Source organism: Caloenas nicobarica, chromosome 6 (genome assembly GCF_036013445.1).
Source record: "Caloenas nicobarica isolate bCalNic1 chromosome 6, bCalNic1.hap1, whole genome shotgun sequence".
Lineage (NCBI taxonomy): Eukaryota > Metazoa > Chordata > Aves > Columbiformes > Columbidae > Caloenas > Caloenas nicobarica.
This window is the reverse complement of record NC_088250.1, coordinates 32,337,397-32,353,154: the sequence shown is the minus strand read 5'-3', so window position 1 is coordinate 32,353,154 and position 15,758 is coordinate 32,337,397. Positions and strand designations below refer to the sequence as shown.

Here is a 15,758-nt window from a genome sequence, read left to right as displayed (position 1 = left end):
TTTTTTAAAATAACTGGCTTTGTTTTGGAAGTATTTGCTTCCCTTTTAAATTCGACATTTGTTCTGAAATTAATTTTAATGGTCCTGTATATTTTTTTCTCCCTGATCGTGTAGCACTTGGAAATCAACTGGGCAGGCATGAGCAACCTCCTGGACGTCCCAGGGATTAAGTGAGTGTCTGCTCTGCTTGGCTTTCTTCTTCTTTAAAAAGCCTTTGGAAGTTGGGATGGTGTTCTTCAGTAATCATCACAGCTATTCTCAAGAGTGTTGTGTAAAAGATGTGCTGATACTCATCCCATTGTATCTGGCTGTGGAGTTTGCAAAACCTGAGGAGGGTGCTTTTTACATTCTGTCAAAATTGTTTTGATCGCTTCACTGCATTTGGGATTTAGGATGGAAATAGTAAATCCCCAGAACTACAGTGGTCTGTAAACTAAAACCCAAGCGCTTCTGTTTCCCCTGTGCCAGTTACTTGCAAAGGTAGATGAGGTAGAGATAGGCGACTGGCATCTGTGCTAATGTTTATTTACCTTAGAGAAGAAAATGGCAAGGTATTGTAGAGTCGCTGTCCCTCTGACAAACTGAAATACAATCCATGATAAAGGAAAACGCACCAGATTTATAAAGATAGATGTTCTTTTCTTTCTGTGTAATCTTCTCACCCTTTAGATTCTTCAGAAAACGTAGCTCTTCCCCAATGCCTCTTGGGTTGATTTTGTATGTAAAACTTGCACAGCAAGGATTAAAATCTTAGCAGTTTTCAGTACTGTAAGTTTCTAACAGTTTCTCCAGACTGGAGATTTGCTTTTTCCTTGCTCCTCAGTGTAAGGAGAAAATCTTTTATACAAGAACAAAATATATTGGGTTACTCAGCCATTGCCTTTCCCTCTTTAAATGCAAATGCAGACACTTCTGCTCCCCTCTCTCCCCAGCCCTGCAGCTCCTGGTTTGCAGACTCACAGGAAGTGACTGGCTACGTTAGGTGCCAGTTTATGCATTAAAGGGCCTCTGAAGTCCTTTGATGTTGAGTGAGAGGAAGCTTTCTTTTTTTCTTAATGAGAGGCCTGACTGGCCTTTTGCCCTGAAGTTTGCCCTGAGAGCTCCAGTTTTTATCAGAGTAATTAATCTGTTCTTTTCTAAGGTGGTTTCCTCAATCCTTGCAGAGAGAAGGTATGTGGGTGTTCCAACCTACAGCCTCTCATATCATTAAGTGCAAATTTGGTGTCCTAAATTTTCACTCCCTGGTTCTTTCCCAGGGATTTGAACACAAACCCTCACTTGTTCCTCAGCACTGCACATTTAAGCCAGGAGCACAACATGCCTGACCGCGACCGGGCTGAAGTGCAGGTCGAACAAGATCTCTCTCTTTCAAATGAGTCGGGCTTACTTAAGAGAGGGAAGAAACTGGATGCAGTTGTCTGTCCTCACGTACAAGCTGTGTTTAGTCGGGTGTACCCCGAGACTCGAGAGAAGGGACAATTCTGTGACCTTCCTGTGGATTTTTTTTGGCAGGAAAGCAAACAGCCTGACCAAGGGCTTTCAAGCTCCTGGTTTTACATTTGGAGTAAGCGAGGACTTTCCTTCTGTGTGAATCCAGCCTCATCTGGGAACTGTGACAATTTTCTGGCACAGTCTTACCCTGAGAAAGCTGCCTTACAAGCACTAAATTTATCAAGAGGATGAAAGTCCTTCAGATGTTTGGTGCACCTGGGTTTTCCTCTTAATATTGTCTTCTGCTCATGCTGAGTTGTAGTAGTATGTTGAAATCCTCTCATTAATCACCTGGGGAGTACCAGACATCTGTGAAAGCCATATACTTCTTGCTCAGGAGAAACAGGTCAAATTATTTGTCCCTGCCATACAAATAGAACAATTCTAAAAAACAAAACAAAACAAACCCCAACATTAGATATATAGATGTAAAACTGAAGATCTAAAAATGTATAAGTTTTAATTTGACTGGAAAGTTCCCTAAACTCCAAGACAGATGGTACCTTCAGTACAGCCACTGTGATCTCCTGTGTGCTAAAGGTCCAGTTACTTCAAAAAAGATTTTCCTTCTTAGTGCAAAATACTCCAGGATACAGAATCTCATCTTTTGCTTGGTTTTCTTTAAAAAAAAAAAAAAGTCAAACTGATTTTGTTTTGAATGTAGCTGGCTTCTCCTTCCATTTTATAGTAAGGTCTCGGCATGTGGCCCAGAGCAGACAGCAGTGTGTGCTGGGGCCATGTTCTGAGTCTAAAAACAAATCACCTCCAGATCTTGAGCCTCCCGTGAAATGCTGAAAATTCCACATTCACATCTTTCCCTGTCTGTGTCAGCATTCCCAAGGAAACCCAGAAAGCGCATGAGTTTGTATGACTTATTTGGTATGTGACAATCTCATTGTATGGTGTAAGCTCCCATTCATCATTTACAACCTGCTGGAACCGAATTGACATCCAGCCCCAGTAACCCTGGACTGGGACATCCCTGCATGCGAGTGGGCACTGCACTGTGTCTGCCACAGGGCAATGGTGATTACATGCAGAATGACAGGCAACAAGATGAAAGGGATCTTGAGAGGCTGCCCCATGCTCATCTTCTGCTCTGCAGCAGCTCAAGTGGACACGAATTATTGATAGGAGACAGCCCAACCTTCCAGCGGGATCCACATCCATCCTTGGTGATTTGGTTCTGGCATTAAACTGTCCTCTCCGTTTCCTCTTGTTCTAAAATAAATGTCACAGGCATGAGTTTCTTCTGCCCATGTGCAGCTGGGAGAAGGTAGGCACTATCACTCATTTCACACTGCCTGTTTCTTGCACTGTGCCTTATTTTTTCATTCTAACTGGAAACTATGGTTGATTGTAGAGATTTAAGTTGTTTTTTTTCCCGCCACCTGCAGTGTAATGTCAGACTCACTAATTCAAGACTTCATTGCTGCACGGCTGGTTCTACCGAATCGGATCACAGTGCCTCTGAAGAAGAACATGAACATTGCCCACTTGAGGTTCCCTATCCCACGTGTGAGTGTTTTGGTTTTTTTTCCAGTGACAGTGTTAATCTATCCAAGTGCGCATTTGCTGCACTGTGGATGCGTGCAAGCTTAGTACCTCAGGTTCCTGCATCAGCTGTTTCAGCCTGGATTGTAAGCTTTCTGTGAGTAATATTTCAGAAATATAAAAGCAAACATTGGATAGTTCATAATTTGGGGGGGATTCCTACCGTCTATACATAGCATAATAATTCTGGCTGGATACTGAGCTCATTTACCAATTTAAACCTCTAGTCTCATTTGAGAATACCACAGATCTTCAGTCAGAGAAGATACGTGAGCAATGAGTGTCAGGCTGCTTAATTTTCTCACTTATGCTGTGAAGAAGTGTAAATGGGGAGCTCAGAGGGTGACATCTCTTTGTTACAGGAAAAAAAAAATCGGGTAAAAAAAACCCCAACAACAAATCTCCTAAATGGCTGACATACCCAGGTTTTCAATGTCCTTCATCCATCAAATACCTAATAGACTTATTAATGAGGGTAAATATAAATGAATGACAAAGGGATGCTCCCTGTTGCAAACTTGCATCACCAAATTGAAGGGCCACCCCGAAATAAAATAAGAGCCTGCCAATGGGTGCTTAGTTCCTCCTTCAATCAGTGAGAATTGATCTTTACACTGGATTTGACTGTGGCTGTAATCCTATGTGTATGTTTCTCATTTAAAAATAAATTGCAGAATATCCCCAATACAATTATCTAGATTGGATTGTATATCTGTTTGAAGGGGTGTTTTTCCTCTAGGTAAATGCTGGAAAAAGTGTTTCAATACAGCTGTCACTGGAAATATACTGCATCAAAATGCATGTCTTTGCAAACCTGTCATGATGACTACCCTTGCTGCCTGAAATAACTAGTTTTAGGAGGTAGCATATTATAATTTTCCAAAGATCGCATTTTCATGGCCAATTTTCTATCTTATTTTATTCAGGGAGTAATAAGGGTTCATTTACTAGAAGCTGAAAACCTTGTCCAGAAAGACAGTTTCCTTGGTGCCATCAGGGGGAAGTCTGACCCATATGCTCTTCTTCGCCTTGGCACGGTGCAGTATCGAAGCAAGACAGTTTCCAGAGATCTTAATCCCATTTGGAATGAGACATTTGAGGTACTGAACCTTTTGATCTTTCCATCTATAGGATGCACAGCCGTTTACATCCCTGTGCTTGGAGGACCTTCTCTTAGCTGACTGCGCTGGAGCAGGTGGACTTCCTTGTTACTTGATTGAGGCATTAAATAAGTTCAAATTTACATTGCAAACTTGCAATGTCATTCAGGTTGATCTGATTTACATATGTGGGCTTTTGGAGGAGGTGCAAAGCTTTAAATATCAATCAGTGCAGCAGTCTGTGCAGTTATAGTCTGCTCTAGCACTGATTCTTCTGTGCTTATTAGGGATACCAGTTTGAGGGGTTTAACTTGTGATTCAAAAACATGCAAACTGGTTTTGAAATACTTTCACCTACAATCAATTGTATTTGTTATGTGATTAGCCACGAAATAGCAGGGAATGTCCTTAATGTGTTATACAGCTGTGAAATGTCATGTTCTTGTCCTCAGCCTGAGCCTATATGAACGTATGCGAATGCTTTTTATTTTTAATCAATACCTCTTTCTCTTCCAGTTTGTTGTTCATGAAGTGCCTGGTCAGGACTTAGAAGTGGACTTGTACGATGAAGATCCAGATAAAGATGACTTTATGGGCAGGTAAACTAATGTGACCCTTGCTTGGGGTCCAGTAACCTCTGCAATGGGACCCTCAGATCATTCATACTGGAAACTTAATATTGAAGAAAGCTATACCCTTTGTCCAGATATTGATAGCAAGTTAGGAATTCCTAGTGCAACTAACTTGGAACAAGGTAAAGAATGGTCCCAGACTCCTGCAGGGCATCCTAGGAAGCCATTAGAAGGGATAATTACTACATTTGAAATTTATTTTAGTTTTGGAAGTATTTCAAGGGGGAGACTTTGGAAGTGCAAGTGCGTTCCAGTGCACACACACACAGGTAATGTGGAGAAGCTGTTATTTGAAACAGATTTGAGCGTGGACTTTTTTGGTGGTGGTTTCTTCTCCCCCCCAACAGCTGTATGCTCTATGCCTAAATATATACTGAAATGTTTGGTTTTTGTCTTTCAGCTTGATTATAAGCCTAGTGGATGTAATGAATGACAGAACTGTTGATGAGGTAAAGATCACAGCTTATTTCTAAATGTGGTTGGTGTTGCATGCTTACAGGTACTCAGTTGTGCTCTCCCTCTGCTACTACGTTGTTTCTGTGTGCTTGGAGCTTCCTTGCGCTCTTGCACTGTGGTCTTTTCACAAAAAGAAAATGCCTTTACTCAGAAAACTTAAAGTAGCCATTACAATAATTTTTACAATCAAGCTGGCAACCTCAGACAGCCCCAAGGTTACGCTGAGCTGACAGTGGGGTATCTTGTGTTGATATCTCATGTCCTGTATGTACCAAATGTTCTGCACAAGGCTACAGATAAAGTTTGGTGAAGCAGCCTGATTACTGAGGGAAGAAGTGATCTGATCTTCTTGTGGTTCATCCTGCAACCCAGCACTCTGCAAACAATGCCAGGGTGCCTGTCTTTTGCTGCTGCTGGCTGGAAATATCCATGTGCTTTGCATGTATGTGGATATCTTATTTTTGTTATTTCTGGCTTGTGTTTCTAAGTACATGGACATGCTATAATCTAAATGTCAAAAATGCAAGCTAAGGTGCTCAAAGTACAGTTCATATGGTCTATTGTACCTAAGTCTCAGATTGCAACATATATATATAAGTTATTCTGCCTCATGGTTCTCAGGTTACTCTTTGTTGTCTCCATTTAGTGGTTTCCCTTAAGTAAGACAACAAGTGGACACTTGCATTTAAAACTGGAGTGGCTTTCACTGGTAAATGACCAAGAAAAGCTACATGAGGTGAGTATATTTGTTTAAAGGATTCAGATACTCTGATCCCTGTCCAGTGATCAACAAAGGAGTGTGTAAAATTAGGAACCTCAGGCAAACTCATGGGAGTTTATTTTTGTCTGACAAAGTTTTGATGCAGTTTCCCCCTCTGCCAGAAAGGCATTTGTTGCCCCAGGTCCCTTGGTAATTCAGGAGTGACTCAAATCTGGCAGCTCCTTTTGCTTGAATTAGCAAAGCTTTGTTTGACTCACTGCAAAGTGGCCTCTCACGGTTCCCTTCTTTGATAATTTTTCACTTTCCTCTTCATCTAGGATCTGTGTAGGACCCCCGTTCGTAACCTGTACTAGTTACAGACAAATACCCAGCACTGGTGCTTGGTAGGGCTGTGGTTCCAAATGGTGCCTGTCTTGTCCAGCAGAATTGCTTGGATAAAGCCCATCTCCCAAGGATGCTGGTTCTTCATAATCAAGCAAAAGCATTTAAGTTCCACTGAACTGAATAAAATTTTTTCCAGCCTTTGTTCTGGTGGCACCGGATTCCTGATGTTGATGTATGTGGTTGAGCACATTTTTAGGTGTTGTGCTGCTCTGGGGAATCCAACCAGTTCTGCAGTAAAGAGACTGAAGAGCATTAAGGCCAGTGAATTGAAAAGATTTACACCTCTTCACACTGATCTGCTTAAAACTGTCAGGCTGTATTGGCTTGTGCTCCTCTAAATTGCAAGTTTTAGGAGAAAGGTGAAGAGCTGCTTAGCCTGCAGAAGCTGTCCTTTGAATTTGTGTTGCGCTTTACATTGTCCTTGATGGGTGATCATTCCTACCTTGTGCTTTGTTTTGTTTTATCTTTGCTGGCCTTCGCAGGATAAGAAGGGTCTGTCTACAGCTATTCTGATAGTCTACTTGGACAGTGCCTTCAACCTTCCAGTAAGTCCAACCACATGCAGGCAGCCTTCACTCCTAACCTTTTTTTTTTTTTTTTTAAAGCTCACAAATTAATTGTTTTTTAATACTCTTTTACTAATTCAGAAAAACCACTTTGAGTATTCGAATGGTGAATGTGGAGCAAAGAAGATAAAAAATAACAAGTACCTCAAGGTAAAATTTATATTCTTCTCCCATGCTTGCAAAACAACATTCTGGATTATGTGGTATCATAGCAACTGAAACAAGTTGTGTTTAAAAAGAAAGAATTTTGCCACTGTCGGAATCTAAGTGACCAGGGGTTCAAAATAGTGATTGACAGCCCACCCCAGTGAAAGTCTAGGAGGTCCAAGGGGGAATGCAGCACAGAAATATCTGATTGTGTGAGGTCATCTTTATTTTTGTTTTGTATTTTGGACAAAGGGCTTCCAGACTCAGACTGAGTCCATGTTATCCTTTCTGCTGCTGCAGGGGTTCTTTCTGTGCTGAGCTGTTCCAGCTTGACCTCCCGCATTGGGGTGGGAGGAATATGTCTGTTTGTGGTAACCTTTCTGTCCATTGGAGACCTGGCCACCAGATTCCTTCCGCCTCAGTTTTAGAGAGATTCAGAAGCCACTCTGTCATTCGTGCCTCTTCTCTTTGCTTCTGTTTGTTTCTTTCTCCAAATACTGCATTTTGCTACTGTGATGTAAATGGTGGGTATAGGGAAGAATGTATCTCCCTTTTTTCTTGAAGAAGTTGCACACAACCACAGCTCTGAGCAATGCATAAAGCTTCCCCCTCTCTCTAAGTAACTCCCCTCCTAAATGGAATCTTTACCATTTAGACGAGTTACCCGCACTGTGATACACATCACGTTTGCTGATCCTTAATTCTGGACTTTTATCCATTCTGTGTACAATGTTGTGCCAAGACCAGCTCCTCAGCCCTAACTTCTATAGCGGTAGTGCAAAGAAGCAGAGTGCAAGAGGTTCAGTATTACTGCTTCTGGAAAGGAATTATTTGGTGCCGAAGAATCACTTCTAGCTGCTTTGCAGCAAGTCCTGAGCCTTGGGAACCAATTCTGAGAGTCCTGTTTCATTCAGGGCTTCCTACTAAGCCTTCAGCTCTTTCCTCTGTTTCCTCCCAGCTTCTGAAAAACTTTTAACTGCTCACCTATTGAAACCTAAATACATAAAACTTTTGTCTTAAATATGTACTCTTGATGGTAGAGGGTAAGACTGTGCTGTGTTATGATTGGAGTCTTTCTTTCCTGTGTACTGCACTCTTCAGAGTGGTATTGCTTCTTGTAAACTATAAATGTCTTTTTTTTTTTTTCCCGCTTTCTTGTATTAAATGGCAGAAGATGGAACGAGAACCTTCCTCATTTGTCCTGCTCACAGTAGGAAACAAGACTCAGAAAAGCAAGGTGAGACTGTTTGACTCTTCTGCTTTCCTTAAATACTTTCTGTTTTGTGAGTGACTGTCTCCAAGTAGCCCCTAGGAAGGGCAGGACTAGTGAAGCTGGTGTGTAGAACCGTACAGGGTGTTTCCAAAAGATGGACCCAATTTCCACATAATTTCAATTTGAAATTGGGTCCATCTTTTTGAAACGCCCTGTAGTTATGGTGAGAGCTGCAGAGGCCAGGAGGTGAGGGTCAACCAGCACGTGGAAGCACTGTGTCACCGACTTGGGCTTTATTAGTGGCTGTCTGGTCAGCTGCTGTCCACACGTGTGGTTTTGTGCTCATGGCCAAGAAGTCATGTTGGTCAAGATACTCTAGTTCTATGAGGGCTGAAGACGGAAAAATGAAAATCGTAGGTCTCCAAGCTGGCTCATGCTTTCTCAGGGCAGAGTGTCATTTGCATCCAAGTGGCATTCTTTCCCTCATCAGAGTCTCCCGGCTCCTCTGTTTCACAGTTTTACTGATGATTCATTTATTTTTTTTTTCTTTCAAAACCTGGACAAGATGTATCCCGATTTCCTGCACTTTACTTTCAGTTCCTTTTTTCATTATTCAGTATTTACTTTTCCCTGATGAGTATGAGCAACAGCTGAGTTCTGCTCCCCCAGTAACTGCCAAGTTTATTGCTCCATAGCTGGATACAGATGAGGGTGGCCCTATGTTCTTGTGGACTCCCAGCAAATAGGAATGAATCCTGTTGGCTACACATGAGCATATGGGACTGGCACCTATTTTCCTTTGTTTTTTCTGCCTTCTCTCTCCAGAAAGTGGGTTCTGCTTGCAGCTTTACCCTTTTTGGCTTTCTCTTTTCTCCACCACCTCACCTGCCTCTCCCAGGCTAGGTCAGACTTCAGCTTTCCCTGCTCCCTTCCCCTTGCGCTTGTGCCCAGGTGGAAGCAGCTGGTTTATGGAGCAGCCTCAACCTCAGCACCCATGGGTGCTTTCCATGCTTTTTCATCCTTGAAGCAGATGGCGCTGAAGCTCTTGCTCTCCAGCTCATCCCAGGAGCGCTGCACCCCTCAAACTGCCCCTCTAGCTTTCCTACCCTTCCGACTCTTCCCCAGCAGCTCACTGCAGCTCTGGGTGCTGCAGGCCTTGGGTGCTGCAGGCTGGCAGCAGCACTGGTTCTCCCTGGTGCAGAGGCGGGAGGGCGGGAGCGGTGCCTGGCTGCAGAGGCGGCGGGCTGCTGGTCCAGGCTGCGCTGCTCCGTGCCAGCTGCAGCTCGCTGGACTCGTTCTTCAGCATTTCCACGCCCCGCAGAACTTGTTCTGGTTGTGCCAGAGACTTTGCTTCTGCACGCTTCTGACCTGGAAATCTCTCTCTCTCTATGCAGCTGGGGTGTAGCATCACTGCATAAAACGAGACAGTCACCGTGACACTCTCTGGTGATCGGAATCATGGTATTCTTTGCTGCTTACAGAATAAGCTAACTTACGTGCCGCGATCTTCTTGTTGCAGACCTGCAACTTCAGCAAAGATCCCACGTGGGGCCAGGCGTTCTCCTTCTTTGTCCACAGTGCTCATTCCCAGTCGCTCCACGTTGAGGTGAGAGAAAAGCCTTTCCTTTGAAGACTGAGTGCACATCCATAGGAAAAAACCTCTTTTATGGTGGATGTAAACTCAGTGCTGGTTGTTTATGTGTGCTTGTACCAGGGCCCTCCTGCTTAAAAGGTGGAAGAAGCACCTGTTGTTGTACAGGCAATTCTCTGTTAGGTGATGCTGGTATATACCTTGGCTCTAGGATCACGTAAAACATAATATTGTAGTTCAAAACATGGGGCGTTTCTGGCTGCAAAGTGTAAAGGAGGTTTTTTTCAGGTTTCTGCGTAGCAAAGGCATGAATGTTTTGCTGTTAGATGTTGCAGCCTTCATAATTTTCAACCGGAGTCCTCTCTCTTTACCTTGTTATTTTGGCTGGTTAAGAACTCCTGTATCTCACTAGCATCCCTTGCAGTCCCAGACAGTTCTGTGGCTGTTTACTCAGCTACAGAAGTGGATTTGAACTTAGAAGGTCTATTGAGATTAAATAGGTTAAACAAAATATTACCTAAAAAGCTTGTAAAGGTTTAGACCAGTTGTCATCCCAGCTGCCTGAGACATTTTCCCCAGAGCAAGTAAGGAAAGTCAAGTAAATCCCAGGCCCTAGTATTTCTGCTGAGGCAGTTTCTTCTCTGCATGGGTAGAAATGGGATTTTCACTCCAAACGTAATAATTTGTTACACTCCTGAAACACTGGCATCACCCATTTGGAAGTAACCTTATGTGATAGTGTGTCCTGAAGTAAATAAGGTAATTTTGATCTGTCTGAAATACCCTCTTGCTTTGCTATTCCCAGTGGTATGCTTTCCAGTTTGCTGTCTAATAAAAACTTTTCCCTCCATCCCCCAGATAAAAGACAAGGATCGGGATAGTGCCCTGGGAACGTCAGTGGTGTGTCTCTCCCACTTACTTAAGGACCCAAACATGACTCTGGATCAGAGATTTCAGCTGGATCATTCCAGTTCAGACAGCTTCATTAAGATGAAACTTGTGTTGCGGGTAAGTTGTTCTTTGCCATATTCACTTGGCTTCCCCAGCGGAAGCATCCAATTCTCACCAGGCAAAAGAGATGAAAGGTGGGAGAGGGGAAATGCAGCTTTGCTTCATAGAGGAGTAGAAAGTAAAAGTGTGCCAAGATCTTTAAATACAATTGAGAGTGCATGGTGGCGCTGAGAGGTATCCCCGAGGCTACCTAAAACTTAGCGCTGTGCCATTGCCGAACATCTTCTCATGACAATAAAGAGTTGGACTGGGAAAATCTAAGATGGGAAGTCAAAGCTGCTAAACAGTAGGAGAGACTGATGCTTAAGAATTGTTTTCTCACTGTGCTCTTGATCAGTATTTAGACACTTAAATATATACACAGTAGGACAGGGGAAGAGAATGTCAAAGCTAAACCCTTAGACCTCTTTCATCTCTAATGGCAGATTCTTGCTGCCATAGTTTTGTGGTGAAATTTCATCCTAGATGGTAATGCTGCCATTAGCCCCAGTGCTTTGGGAGCAGCACTCATGTATCTCCCTTGTGATTTTTAGGCCTTGAATGTTGAAGAACCCGATCCACAAAGAGTCAAGGCTGGTGTCAGTGCCTTGAAGCAAGGTCCTGTGCATGTCACGGAGAAGGGTGGAAACCAGCAGAAGTTTCCCTCCCCACCAAAACCAGAAGTCTCAAAAGTACCTTCAGTGAGCAAAGACTCTGCAGGACCTGAATCCCTGCCAAAAATGGACAGTAGAGAAGACCTGGACACAACTGACAGTTCAGCAGCACCTGTACCAAGTGAAACTGTTGCTGGCCTTAATGACACAGAGTGTGAGCAAAACCCAGAGCAGCACCCGTCGTCAGCGTTGCACACCAGAGCAGCGGTAGTGCCCACGTTGCCCATCGTACAAGAAATGAGGCTTGCGCCCAGTGTTGTCTCGCTGGGTTCTCTGCCTTCTTCTTGCTTTGAATTAAGTAGCAGCAATCTGGACCTTCATAAGTAGGTGGTTCTTCCAGTTGAATTAGTCTTCTCTTGGGAAGGTTTAGGTTTTATAGGGCACTGTTGCATACAGTTGAATTCAAGACTGGTAAGTCATTTGGAGTCCTGGGTCTCAAATCTCCTGGGGCGCAGAATAGAGCTGGTAGAATCCTTAATGAACTGAAGCAGCAAAGAAGGTCCATCTCAATTAATTGAGTATCAGAGCAGTTATAAACCTAAACATCAAACCCAGCTCCAGCTGTTGAGTCTGGTACTTCTGGACTGGCAAATTCTCTAGCTCTGGTCAGGCCTTCATTTATAAACCATTCTTAAATAATTTTTAAGCAATGTTTTGGATTTGAAACCACTTTAATAACATGCAGAATGAAATATTAAAAAGGTCCCATTTTGCATATATGGACATTGTTGAAGGAGCTGTGTAATGTGCTAAGCTGTACTTTGCTGCTCCATCTGCAGCGGACCAAGTACGTGCTTTTTTGGCCATTTGTGAGACCCAAATCAGGTACCTGTACAGAAGGCAGGCTGGGCAGTGCTGGTGCTGATGGGAGCACTCTTTCTGCAGAACCTCTGTCGTTCAGCTGCTTTCTAGATAGCAAACAGGATGCCAGAAAGAAGAACAGTGCTGTAAAAGTTGGTTTTGGTTGAAAATGCATCACCAGCTTCTGAAGCTTGTGTCCTGTTCTGTACTGCTAGGCCTGCGCGTGGTCTGTTTGGTATCTGTATTGCAAAGCTCTGACTGTGCAACTGTCTTGCAGCGGGACTGAAATGCCTCTGGGCGAGATCCAGCTGACGGTGCGGTACGCGTCAATACGGCAGAGTCTCGTCGTGCTGGTGAACGGCTGCAGGTAAGGCTGATGGTTCCGTACATCTGTAAAGGAAAGGGAATCGAGCTCTCTGAGTTCGTGTCGAACCTTTGGCAAAGCTTGGAGCAGGACCACGTGCAGCATAAGCTGCCCAGCTGAGACACCTCAGCACTTGGTGACTTCAGCATGTGCAGCCTCACTATGGCTGAACTGGTAAATGTTAATTTAGGAGCCCAGGTAAGTGGCCATACACTCAGAAGTGAAAACTTTCTTTAACTTTACATCCTTAAAGTTTTATTTGCTTATGTTCCCAACTGCCAAGATAAATGTTTTTGGCCCATGAATGATGATGGGTTGGTGAGATTCTAAGGCAGACAAGGTATTAAAACACACGGTGGGAGAACCTGCCTTGCTTGTTAACACTGTATTTCTTTTAACAGAAACTTAGTACCCTGTTCCAATCGTGGAGTAGATCCGTATGTTCGTATATACCTGCTTCCAGATAGAAGATGGACAAGCAGGAAGAAGACTTCCGTTAAGAAAAAAACTCTGAACCCCCAATATGATGAGAAGTAAGAAAATGTTAATTATGCCTGCTGCTGAAATAGTTATGATCTCTGATAACAAAAGGGCTTTTTTCCTGTGTTGGGTCCTTTCTGTGTATGTCAGCGTAGGTTGGAAATGGAGAAAAGGCTATAAATATTTCATTTTAACACTTAAAACACTAGAGTTGTGGATTTTGCTTCTGCCTGTTCTCATGTACTCTGCCAATTTAGTGCCAGCACAGCTGTTAGGAACAGCATCCCTTTTTCCGCATCCTTGGTATTGACATGTGCTGCACATCCTCAATTAAGTACAATAGGTTGAGCAACGCTCAGCTCCAAAACACATTACCTGTTCTACAGCTCTGACTTGAGGAAAAGCTATTCAGGTGGGCAGAAATTAAGTGATTTAGCCTGGACAGAGCTCACTTGACACTAGATGATGTGTGCCGGAGGCATGAGTCAGGGCCATTAAGAATTTAATTGCAACGGGTTTCAACCTTTGTCTTCCCTTAACGTGGTATAAGCCTGTTTTGTAAACCTGGGGGGCTGGCTCAGCTATTTCCTCTGAGTAATAAAGGTTGCATGGAAAACATGCTGATCTTCCATGAAGGGGAAAGAAAATGATGGCAAATAGCGTTTCATCACTGATATGTGTTTTCCTCCTTCCCTCTGGCACGGAGAACAGCCAGAACAAGTGTCATCTTTCATGAGGCCTGGAAGAGGTTTCTTACAATGAGAATAAAATCTAACTATAGAATTTCCTGTTCTGCCTCTTCCTACTCTGTTCCAGTTCTGGCCATGAATGCTGTGTTCTGTCACTGTATTCTGGCCACTGATGCTTACAGGCTTTTAATTTTTTACTTAAGTCTCTCCTTTCACAACTTCTAGGTTTGAATTTTTTGAATCTTTGGAAGATGTCAAGAAAAGGACACTGGACATTGCAGTGAAAAACAGCAGGCCATTCATTTCACAGGAGAGGAAGGAGCTGGGGAAGGTAGGTTTAAAGAAGCTCCACAGCTGATTTAATAAGAGCTGGACACGCAGCGACTCCTGTAATCCTGAAATGCAGTTCTAGTAACTAAGTCTCAGTAACAGGACTCACAATCTGGAAACAACTTCTTCGGGAGAAGCTCGTTTTCCCTTGAGCCTGAGCCACAGCCCTCGGACTTGAAAGTGGGTCTGCCTTGGGAGGAGAGCCAGTTTAGCCAACCCATTGGTATGCTGAATAATACGGAAAGAAATAAAATTTGCATTTTACAGGTGCGGATTGACTTGTCACAGGAGGACTTAATAAAAGGTTTTGCACAGTGGTAAGTTTTCATGTTTGTGCTTTCAAACCCTGCTAATTGCTTTGCTGGGAGTTTGCATGGCTGCTATTGGGTGCTGGTAAATGAGCAAGAATAATATTTGACCTGCAAACACAGGAGTAATTTGAACTAATCTGGTAGTTTTATCTAAGTTGTATGTTAATCCAGTCGCTAGTGCAACACCCACCCTGTGAAACAGTTTTAATAAGAGACCTGTGTCAATTATAGTCTTCAGCATATTTTAAGTTACAATAAAAGCCACTGGGACACGTAAGTAAAAGAATTATATTTATTAAAGCAACCTTACAACAAATTCTAACTTGGATAATGATCTTAACTAAATTAATACTCTGATCAGCAATATATATATATATAAAAGATAAAACTTTAATTACAAAGCATTTATAGAAACCATTATAATAAGCCACGTACAGTTTTGCTCGTATATTCATTGTGGTTCAGAGTTAAACCTTAAGCATTGGTGTGAGGCAAAGATTAAGAACAAAGGGGGTTTTTTTTCCCCTTCTACGTCTGTAGTTAATAGCAGTAGTTGTAGTTCTTCCTTCTCTCTCCTTCACTGGAGGCGAAGGAATGCAGCGCGGGTACTCCAGGAGCTTGCCCTCTGCACAGGCAGCGAGCCAGGCCTGGCCAGCAGGATGGGAAACCCGAGTTTCCCCACGTCAGGATGCAGCAATTATGGGAGTAGGAGAAAAATGACACATCCGGAGTTTCCTGGTAAAGACCTGGAGTTCAAGGCTATCTCCGCACCCTCCTTTGCCATGCTGCCTATGAAGCACACTCAGTAGAGGAGCCCAAGTTCTCTCTGTGCCAGCTAAAACTTTAAAGAAAGTCTGAAACTACCATAATGACTTATTGTGTCTGTCTTGCAGGTATGAACTGACAAGGAGTAGACGGAAGAAAAACTGATTTCTCCTCAAGTACATAAGTTACTAATTTTTCAACCTTATATGAATGTATATATCTCTTTTGTAATTAATGTGTTTTGAACAATAACTGCAAATTTGAAGCAGTCTCCAGCTCAGGACATGTAAATTTAATGATCCTATTTAGAAAATTGTTCTCACTGAAGTAAAAAAAACCAAACAAAACAAAACAAACAAAAAAAACCAAAACAAAACAACAAACAAACCCACACAGGAGTAAGTTGTCCCTAAAAAATAAGTCCTTGTTTTTGCTGTTTCTGGCATATCTCCCCAAAGAACTCTGAAGTATGAATCCTCTCTTAAGGACCTGTTGAACC

General features: G+C 42.9%; 1 protein-coding gene across 1 annotated transcript in view; it reads left to right on the top strand.

The window, feature by feature from the left end:
- The window catches only part of ESYT3 (extended synaptotagmin 3), a 30,961-nt gene extending 15,488 nt beyond the window's left edge, over window positions 1–15,473 (top strand). The window contains exons 7-23 of the mRNA XM_065637874.1: window positions 115–170; window positions 2,889–3,009; window positions 3,972–4,145; window positions 4,662–4,744; window positions 5,178–5,226; window positions 5,880–5,969; window positions 6,821–6,883; window positions 6,986–7,054; window positions 8,223–8,288; window positions 9,784–9,870; window positions 10,714–10,863; window positions 11,400–11,842; window positions 12,598–12,687; window positions 13,086–13,217; window positions 14,079–14,184; window positions 14,451–14,500; window positions 15,388–15,473. Coding sequence (XP_065493946.1) covers window positions 115–170; window positions 2,889–3,009; window positions 3,972–4,145; window positions 4,662–4,744; window positions 5,178–5,226; window positions 5,880–5,969; window positions 6,821–6,883; window positions 6,986–7,054; window positions 8,223–8,288; window positions 9,784–9,870; window positions 10,714–10,863; window positions 11,400–11,842; window positions 12,598–12,687; window positions 13,086–13,217; window positions 14,079–14,184; window positions 14,451–14,500; window positions 15,388–15,424 — 1,866 coding nt within the window. The 3' untranslated portion in view covers window positions 15,425–15,473. The remainder of the gene's footprint in view (window positions 1–114; window positions 171–2,888; window positions 3,010–3,971; window positions 4,146–4,661; window positions 4,745–5,177; window positions 5,227–5,879; window positions 5,970–6,820; window positions 6,884–6,985; window positions 7,055–8,222; window positions 8,289–9,783; window positions 9,871–10,713; window positions 10,864–11,399; window positions 11,843–12,597; window positions 12,688–13,085; window positions 13,218–14,078; window positions 14,185–14,450; window positions 14,501–15,387) is intronic.
- The last annotated feature ends 285 nt before the right edge of the window (window positions 15,474–15,758 follow it).